Below are 10,307 nucleotides of genomic sequence, written 5' to 3'. Positions count from 1 at the left end.
TGCTGTGAACTTGTTCTCTGAGAAATGCCTCGCCGAACGGATCGCCGTCCGATCGAGCCGCCGTTCATCGACCGACCTGAAAGGTAGAGATACTTCTCTGTTTTCAAAATGCTACAACGAAAACTTCAAAAGGCAAACCATCATACACAAACACATCCTTACCAAACGAGGTGACAATCCAACCGAATGGCCATCCGATTGGATGACCATCCGAATGGATTGCCACCCGATCGACTGGCTATCCGAACGGATTGCCACCCGATCGACTGGCCATCCGATCAGATTACCATCCGACACATGATACCTTTGCATTGTTTTACGCGCCGCTTATCGTTTATGCTATCGTTAACTGTTCAGGCTAATCTCTCTCAGCGCTCCCTTCAATCCAAGGCTGTGTTTACTTGTTAAACACAATTTGTGTTTATACTCGATCCCTTTTTTACTTTAGGCACTTTTGGGTGTTACATATGTTATCTATATTCAAATCACAATTGACACACAACGCAAACACTATTTTATACGCTAACCACTACTGCATGTTATACGTGACTCGATGAATGCCTGTTTGTTATGTTTACACATTGATTGCTGTCTACCTGCCTTAGCAACGATAGTACTATAGTTTAGACTCAGCTCCTGTCGTGGACAGGGGTTGTTAAGGATATTACTTCACGTGTTCGCAGTGGTGAACATGTGTTGCACACTCGTTACTCGCAGTCAAATCGCAGTCATTGGTATTGATAGAATCTTTGTCAATAACTTACATGCTTCACATTATACGTTGTACATGCTGGTTATGCGTAAACGATTTCGAACTCTATCTTGCTATTATTAAACTTGTATGCTCACCTTTACACTATGTGTATTAATCTTTATTTTAACGTATGTGACAGGTGTTTTGGATGCTATCTGCTAGGATGCTTGCTTTGGTGAATCAAGTTAAGAAGAGTCTAGAAACAAATAAAAAAATTATTTTTATTTGAAATATGAGTTGTCGAACATGCTTTTGTTTGGAGAATATCACTGTCTGTAATAATTAGATTACTTAAATGGGTTATGGTATGGGACATAATGTTAACTATTTGGTAATTTAGTCGTTATGGAATTTCTCTTAACAATCTGTTCGCTCAGTGTCATGCCCCGATGTTTCCGTCATTGGTTGGGGTGTGACACACCTCCCAACACCAAAAGCAACTAACTAATGGTTCACACTCTTTGTAGTTTTCGGATCTGTTCTGTTTTTAGACAAACCGGAGGTAAAGGGGTGGCGACTGCGAAGGGTTATCGGCGGTAGAAGGGGTGGCGACGGTAGGAGGGGTGGCGGTGGTTGAGGGGTAGACGGTGAGGAGGGGAGGCAGAAGTAGGAGGAGAGGGGTGGAGGCGAGGGGTGGAGGAGACGAGGTTAGGGTTTCTTGTTATGTTTGGGTTTGAGGGCAAGAAGAGGTTAGAAGAGGTCATCTCACATCTGCACCAAAAAGAGGACACGCAGAGCTTTTTTAATGAAATGTCTTCGAGAAAACAAACAATCTGCACACTCAAACGTCTGCGCGTGGTCTGCGCGGCGCAGACATAAGAGGACAAAAAGAGCTTTTCAGAAAAAAACAAACACCCTCTAACTGTCTATATACTCTATAATAAATTGTTTACATTGCTACAACCCTACATGCTTAAACAATCTATATACCCTGTTGTTGATGTGAATGACAATTGTAAAATAACTAAGAAAATTGATAAAGTTATTAAAAAAAAAGCAAAGTAAAGGCATATAAGAATGTTAAATGTAGTTGATATGTTCATAAATTGCAATTAGGCCTATAAATGAACCGAACATTCATGAATTATTCATGAACTTGTTCGGCGGGAAATTCGTTTATTTAAGAAACAAACGAACACAAACAAAAAAAAATTGTTCATTTAATTAAATGAAAGAAAATAAACACACCTTGTGTTCGTTTGTTTATGTTCGTGAACGTTCGTTTATGTTCGTTCATTTATGTCGTAAACGTTCGTTTATGTTCATTTATACACATTCGTTTATGTTCGTTTAAATTTAGTAGTTACATAAATAGTTATATTTATATAAATATTAGGTTTTCTAACTCCTTATGTAAATATAACTAATTAGTAATTGAGTTTTATAGTAATGAAAAAATGAAATTTTAAATTTTTTCTTACATTGTAACTAATCACTTACTTAATATTTATATAAAAAAACACTACTTACTTTTAGTATATGTGAACCCTAATTAAGATGTATTTTTGGATGGAATAGACTTGTTTGTTTGTGCTCACTAATGTTAAATTCTGTTTGTTTACACTTGTTCAATTACGTTGATTTGTGTTCATTTATGTTTGTTCAATCATGTTAATTTATGTTTGTTTATGTTTATTTCAAATATGTCAAGTTAATTTTTTTGTTTATGTTCGTTTATGTTCGTGGACTTTTCGTTTAGGCTTTAAACGAACATGAACATGCCCGATTTCTTAATGAACGAACACGAACAAAAGAATATGTTCAATTGTATGTTCGTGTTCGTGTTCGTGTTCGTATTCGTGTTCGGTTAAAGTTAAATGAACAAACACGAACATGCCTATACTCGTGTTCGTTCGGTTCATTTAGATGCCTAGTTCCAATTGATAACAAGCCAGACAATAGAGCAACCGATTATTTGATTTTCTATCTTCAATATGACCATAAATACTGCCCACTAAATTGCAGGAAGAAAAATAAAATAATAAAGGTATACATGAGCGGCAGATTGTCCAATAAATTGAAGTCTACGGCCCATGTGTACAAAAAGAGTTTTATTGATCTTTGAGTTTGGAATACAAATGGAGACTGGTCTTGTTGACCAGGAAAGAAGACAATTTGGCTGTCATTTTCATTACCATGAAAAATTGGATTAATTATTAGGGTGCAATAACTATTAAAAATCTGAAATGGCAAACATAAACGAAAAGATATTTGCGTGATCTCCGTGAATGTTAAGTGAATGTTAAGATATATATATATATTTCTTTTAAATTCGGCAATGAAAATCATGACACTAAAAAAGATATTTGCGTGATCTCCGATATATATATTTCTTTTAAATTCGGCAATGAAAATCATGACATTAAACTAATGGATGAGAAAGGAGAGAATAATAAGGAAGTCTCCTATAAATATAAACCAACATATCATATCCACGACATTTGCATTTGAATTGTTTGAACAAAATGGTGGAAAGAAACGCATTCATTTCCTTAATAATATTCACACTTGCTCTAATCATTTTCAAAAAAAGAAGCAAATCAAACCTACCCCCAGGCCCTCTGTCGCTTCCCATTGTTGGGCACCTCCACCTGCTTAAACAACCCCTCCATGAAACCCTACTTAACCTCTCTCACAAGTTTGGTCCGGTGATGCTGCTCCGGTTTGGTATCCGACCGGTAGTCGTTGTCACCTCTCCCTCTGCGGTGGAAGAATGCTTTACCAAAACAAACGACATCGTCTTTGCCAATCGCCCATTAATGCCTTCTGTAAAACACATCAACTACAATTACACGACCATGGGTGCTGCCCCGTATGGTGACCTTTGGCGTGCTCTACGTCGGGTGGCTGCGTCTGAGCTTTTATCCACCGCCCGCCTCGATGCCACTACCCATTTGCGTGAACATGAAGTCAAACTCATGTGTAGAAAACTTATTAAGCAATCTTCACATGATCAAGTAGTAGATCTTAAGTGTTGGTTTAGAGATCTTTTGAATAACATAACTACCATGGCGCTTATGGGGAAGAGGTACCATGGAGATCATGTCGGAGATAAAAAGCATGCGTTAGAGTTTCAAAACATCATGGGGGAGTTGTTCAAGCTATTACATACGCAAAATATTGGAGATTTTCTGCCGGTTTTAGGGTGGCTCGGTGTAGGTGGTCTTGAGAAAAAGATGATTGCTTTAATGAAGAAAGTCGATAAGTTTCTTGAAGGGGTTATAGAAGAACGTCGTAGTTTAGGGAGCTGTGACTCGGGGATTATGGTGGATAAATTGCTCCTTTTGCAGCAAGAACAACCTGACCTCTATACTGATCAAATCATAAAAGGCCTTATTCTGGTAAGAATATATTTCTTTCTACTTCTGTATTGTTTTAAGGTAAGACTATAGGGTATGGTAATTGACCACCATGACCCTCTAGTTCAGTGTCATGTCACCTACCTCTAATCTATCATTCGAAACTAGTACTCTAAGGGTGTGTTCATGACCCAAACCATATCCCTTTATTTATTTTAGAGTGAATTGCAAGGATTGTCCTTTATCTTTATACTCATTTGCAGGCGTTGTCCTTTATGTTTAAAATTGACGAGTTTTGTCCTTTATGTTTTCAAATCATACACGTTTTGTCCTTTAGCCCTAACCCAGTTAGATTTTTCTGTCAAATTTGATCATGTGCAATGCACATGAGGGTAAAATTGTCTTTTCACCCTATTCTTTAAAAAATAGAAAAAAAATATTATATAGACAATCCTTCATCTCCACTGTTACCCCACTCCCTGTCACTTTCTCCTTTTAATTTGTTGTTGCAACCATCATCAAATCAACTAATTCATCTCATAGCAGCATATTGACAGGCAATAGGCATTCACGGTTGTACATTAATCCAAGTGAAAAGTTGCTAAAAGGTATTCAACTTGTACACAATGCAGTAACACTTGTACCCTGCAACATATTCTAAATCTAAAGTTTCTAACCCTAGAAAATGTAGATGACAATAATGTAAAAAGGATGAAGAAATTATTGTTATTATTACCATGAAGAAGAGCATATAAGCTACCAGCAGGCATGAAATCAGAAACAAGCAATTTCTCATCCTTTGAATAATAAAAAGCTCTCAACGGAACCACATTTCCGTTCTTCATCTTCCCCAAAATCTCCATTTGTGCCTCAAACTCCTTCTCCGTAACCACCACATCTTTCACCCGCTTCACCACCACCGTCGTACCTTCTTCCAGCACCGCCTTGTACGACGTCCCTACGCTACCCTTACCTAACACCTCCACCGATGCTCGCAACAAATCCTCCAAATCGAAGCTGTATATTCTTCCGTCGAAGAACATTAGCTTGTTTCTCTCACCTTTTGGCTTCTGCTGACGTTTAAATCGGATAAACTCGCTAGGTTTATACTCGGAAGCTGACCGGAAAAATTGTTGTTCTCTAACCTAAGTTCACTTAACCGTTTCAAATTGTTAATGGAAAACGGAATCTGACCGGAAAAGTCATCCCTATACTTTTCTGGTCTCATCCCTATACTTTTCTGGTCTCAACAACAAATTAAAAGGAGATGAATTGGTTGATTTGATGATGGTTTCAGCAACAAATTAAAGGGAGAAAGTGGTAGGGAGTGGGGTAACAGGAGAGATGGGGTAAAAGGGTTTTGATATATAATATTTTTTTTCTTTTTTATGTATTTTAAAAAAAATAGGGTGAAAAGACAATTTTACCCTCATGTGCATTGCACATGACCAGATTTGACAGAAAAATCTAACTGGGTTAGTGCTAAAGGACAGAACGTGTATGATTTGAAAACATAAAGGACAAAACTCGTCAATTTTAAACATAAAGGACAGCGCCTGCAAATAGGTATAAAGATAAAGGACAATTCTTGCAATTCACTCTTTATTTTAATTTATCTTTATGTAAAGGAAAAGGAAAAGATTTCTTGAAAATGGGGAGGAGGACCATGGTTTTCACCGTTTAATCTATGCAAACGATGGTGGATCAGGGGATGGTGTAGCCTTTAATTTATCTTTAGGTTTTTGGGTTGTGAATGGGTGGGGGTCTTTAGGTTTTTAGGTGGTGGTGGGGTCGGTTTATTTTGTTGTTTTCACATTAGTTCTCGTGGTTCTCACAATAAGGGTGGTTCTCAAATGAACTTACCATATATATTTATATAAGTGGGATCAGGATAAAACGATTTAAAATGTGAAAATGGTGAGAACGATTTTCAGCCACAAGATCTTTGTGTTTTTGTGGCTAAGATGATGCAGTGACATTTTTGTAAATAATGAGAATCTTGGAACCACCAGGAGGGGTAAAATTGAAAGATCCAAACAAGGGCGCACATGCTAATCACATGCCATTTTCCCCATCATATTTAAACGCCAATAACTTTTTTATACATGATTATATTTCTAAAAAAAATACACCATAAAATTCAGCGTTTTTTTTATCTTTTTAACGAGTTTACTATTGATATACTTTTCAAAAAAATGAACTGAGTTTTTTTATGGCGTTTCAACTTTGTTTTTTATGGCGTTTTCACCTAGTTTTTTGGTGTTTTTCTGAACTATCTGTTTTATGGCGTTTTTCTAAACTGGGTGTTTTATGGCGTTTTGAACTAGATTTTTTATGCCGTTTTTCTAAACTGGGTGTTTTTATGGCGTTTTCAACTAAGTTTTTCATTGTGTTTTTCTGAACTGGGTGTTTTATGACGTTTTTAACTGAATTTTTCATGGTGTTTTTTCTAAACTGAATGTTTTATGGCGTTTTCAATTGGGTATTTTCATGGCGTTTTTCTAAACTTGGTGTTCTATGGCGTTTTTCTGAACTAGGTGTTTTTATGACGTTTTTAACTGAATTTTTCATGGTGTTTTTCTAAACTGAATGTTTTATGGCGTTTTCAACTGGGTATTTTCATGGCGTTTTTCTAAACTTGGTGTTCTATGGCGTTTTTCTGAACTTGGTGTTTTTATGGTGTTTTTATTGAACACACAGTTTATGTAAGTTTTTTAATTTAAAAGTATAGCAATAGTATACTCGTTGGAAAGATAACAAAAGACTAGATTTTTTGGTGTAATTTTTTTTTAAAAAAATAATCACGTATAGAAAAGTTACGAGAGTTTTAAAAAAATGGTGGAATATGCATGTGACTTGCATTTGTATGTTCTTTGTCATGTAAGTGGCATGCGGATGAGTTTTTTGACAATATTACCCTTAGTGTAAGTTAGCATCAACGCCAGATGTCAACACTGTTCTCAGCGTTTTCTCACATTTAGGCGTTTTCTCTAGATTTTGCCCTTATATATATATATATATATATATATATATATATATATAGGAGAAGGATCCGTAAGGAACCACCCTTTATTACGAGAACCACGAGAATCAATGTGAACACAACCAAAAATACCTAAAAAATCTAAAAAACACACAAAAAATATTTTTTAAATATTTTTGTAAAAATTCGCTACTTTTCGTTATAATTATTTTAGTATGATGAAAATTAGAGATTTTTTAATAAAATTATTAAAAAAAATTGTGTGTTTTTTAGATTTTTTTAGTTTTTTGGAGGGTTTAGTTTTATGTTTTAGTTTTTAGCATTTAGCATGTATAGGGGGTAGGTTTTTGGGGGTGGGGGTTTGGTTTTTTTAGGTTTTTGGGTGGTTTAGATTTATGATTTTGTTTTTAGCATTTAGCTTGGGTGTGGGGGGGGGGGGGTTAGTTTTTTTTATTAGGGTGGGGGGGGGGAGGGTGGGGGTTAGGTTTTTTTTACGTTTTGGGTGGTGGTGTAGTGTGTTTATTTTGTTGTGTTCGCATTGGTTCTCGTGATTTTCGCAATAAAGGTGGTTCTCGCATGAATCCTACCATATATATATATATATATATATATATATATATATAGAGAGAGAGAGAGAGAGAGAGAGAGAGTGAGGTTCTAGAATGAATAATAGTGTATTTGCGAACCGAATGAACAAATCATGGTCATTAATTTACACACGTGTATGGTTAGGATTAGTTCGCTCAGTTCGCAAATACACAAGTGTTCACTCTTGAACCTAATTCTATATATATATATATATATATATATATATATATAGAGAGAGAGAGAGAGAGAGAGACAGAGAGAGAGAGAGAGAAAATACATTCTTAGTCCTTGTGGTTTCTGCCAATTTTTAATATTGGGTACTAGTAGTTTTTTGTTGCAAAATCAGGTATTAACGTTTTAATTTATCACAATGTTGAGTAATAACGTTAACCATTGTTAAATGTTTTTTTGCTAATCTTATTAAAATGACTTAAACGCCTTTTAAAAACTAGATGGTCTATTTTTGTAATCACAAGTACCAACGATGTAATTTTTTTCTATAAATATAAGGTAAGGTTAGTATCAGAACCCATCGTAAGAACTTAGTATAAAATTCAAGTTCACAAAAAGAAATTAAAAAATTACTGTTATACACGTTTAAATTTTCATGTTTTTAATGATAAAAAAATTATACATGTGTAGTTTCTTTAATTTACACACATGATAAAAATTTAAAATTTATTAAGAGTGATTTTCGAATTAGAGATGAAATCATTGGAGGGAAAACTCATGTTTAAATATTGTATACTAATAATCTATATCTATACTATATAATAAAAGAAACCTGATTTTGAACACATGTCATTCATTGAAGATGTCTACATTTGTAATTTCCTACTTTTTCATACTTAATATTATTATTTACCAAATTGACACTTTTTTATTTAGTTTACCCTTATCTCATATTTTATGAAAAAGTTATATCGATTATTCTATCTCTTACTTTCATATTGCATTTTTTTTTAAATTTAGTTTGTATTTACCTTTTCCGTTCAAATGGGACAGAAGTAAAATTATTGGGTTTTCAACTTTTCATCATAATTTTTTAGTTTAGGAAAAAACCATCAAGTTTATATATCAAGGAATAATTAGAAAAGAAGTTAACCACCTTCATGACTCAAAACATGCAGATAATGCTAATTGCCGGTACAGAAACACCATATTTAACACTCGAATGGTCTATGTCGTTGTTGTTAAACAATCCGAATGCTATGGAAACAATAAAGAACGAGATCAACACTCATGTTAGTTTTGACCGTTTATTGCAAGAAAGCGATTTGGGTAAACTAAGTTATCTTCAAAACGTCATAAATGAAAGTCTACGTTTGTACCCAACTCTTCCCTTACTATTTCCACGCGAAGCTTCTGAAGATGTTACACTTGGTGGCTACTCAGTGCCTCCCGGAACAATGTTGATGGTTAATGCATGGGCCATTCAAAGGGATCCTGTCTTGTGGGATGAACCAAATAAGTTTATGCCTGAAAGATTTGATAGGATAGTTGAGGATAAATATAAAATGCTTGCGTTTAGTGTAGGTAGACGTGGATGCCCTGGAACTAATTTAGGGTATCGTATCATTGGGTTGGCGTTGGGAACATTGATTCAAGTATTCGACTGGGAGAGGATAGGTGCTGAAGAGGTTGGCATGACAGCTTATTATGGTCTGTCTATGGCAAAGTTGAAGGCGTTACAAGCTGCTTGCAAACCTCGTTCAAACATGATCACACATATACTTTAGGGTTTGGGTTTACTCTATGAAAATTTCAGTCCAAATGTTCTATGGTCATTACCTCATGCAGTCCATTATGTTTTTATGTATTTGGTTTGTGAACATGTTTAAAGTTGAATTTATTTGAGCAAAATACTTTAGTTTAATTTTCATTACAAACTAGAGGGTAGGCCCGTGCGATGCACGGCATGACCAACAGTTAGTGTCCTTCATTTTGTGGTGCGTTCGGGAAAAATGTTTATGCATGGATAAAAGGTAATTAGCCAAAAGACAATGTAAGAGAAGCCATACAAAACGTCATAAGAGCTTGTACCATAAGCCGGCCACACAAAATTTAAGGCGTGCATAGCACAGGAAACTTTGTTTGCGGAATGTGTTTAAGAACAAACATGTATGCCAAGTCTAAAAACATACATTACAGGAAAAAAACTTAAAGGAGTTCATAAAGCTTCCGGTTTTATTCAATAATTCACGAAATCTTCTGCCGCTAATGCATGCCCATGTAGTCGCCCTTCCCCTTAGTAGTTTCTTGTCTAGAACAGGTTTAAGCAAGTAAACATAAGCAACGGCTATGAGTTAGTTAAATCAAATATCTTAACATATGTGCACGCATGACTCTCCATACATGACTAACCCATAAAAATCATTGAGAGAACTCACTACCATATGAAAACCTTAAATCATATTACAATATGCTACAATAAATTAAATAAAACCATACTAAATTGTAACTCCCTAAAAACTTGAAATGAATATTAAACGAACTTAAACATAGATAAATGAAGGTAAATGAACACACATAAACAAATTTTTAAGTGAACGAACGTTTATGAACATATATAAACTAACGAAGCATGTGTTCATGTTTGTTTATTTAATTAATGAACAAAAAAAATTGTTCATGTTCATTCGTTTATTAAGAACATCCGTATTGGTTCGCTTACAGGCCTACC

At 35.0% G+C, this 10,307-nt stretch overlaps 2 protein-coding genes across 3 annotated transcripts; one reads left to right on the top strand and one right to left on the bottom strand.

Moving 5' to 3' along the window:
* The first annotated feature begins 3,215 nt into the window (after positions 1–3,215).
* Positions 3,216–9,506, top strand: LOC110919676 (cytochrome P450 81Q32). Its single transcript, XM_022163941.2, has 2 exons — positions 3,216–4,095; positions 8,755–9,506. The coding sequence occupies exons 1-2, from the start codon at positions 3,220–3,222 to the stop codon at positions 9,361–9,363; spliced, it is 1,485 nt and encodes a 494-aa protein (XP_022019633.1). The 5' UTR covers positions 3,216–3,219; the 3' UTR covers positions 9,364–9,506.
* Positions 4,481–5,402, bottom strand: LOC110919682 (probable inactive receptor kinase At2g26730). Of its 2 annotated transcripts, none has more exons than XM_035983916.1 (2): positions 4,790–5,402; positions 4,481–4,710 (listed from the first exon to the last, which is right to left on the bottom strand). In XM_035983916.1, exons 1-2 carry the CDS (start codon positions 5,094–5,096, stop codon positions 4,655–4,657), a joined length of 363 nt encoding a protein of 120 aa, XP_035839809.1. In that variant the 5' UTR covers positions 5,097–5,402; the 3' UTR covers positions 4,481–4,654. The 2 variants fall into 2 exon arrangements, with proteins under 2 accessions (XP_035839809.1, XP_022019638.1); XM_022163946.2 differs by having other exon boundaries at positions 4,482–4,698.
* Positions 9,507–10,307: the final 801 nt, after the last annotated feature.

Source organism: Helianthus annuus, chromosome 2, assembly GCF_002127325.2.
Source record: "Helianthus annuus cultivar XRQ/B chromosome 2, HanXRQr2.0-SUNRISE, whole genome shotgun sequence".
NCBI lineage: Eukaryota > Viridiplantae > Streptophyta > Magnoliopsida > Asterales > Asteraceae > Helianthus > Helianthus annuus.
This window is presented reverse-complemented; position numbering and strand designations above follow the sequence as displayed.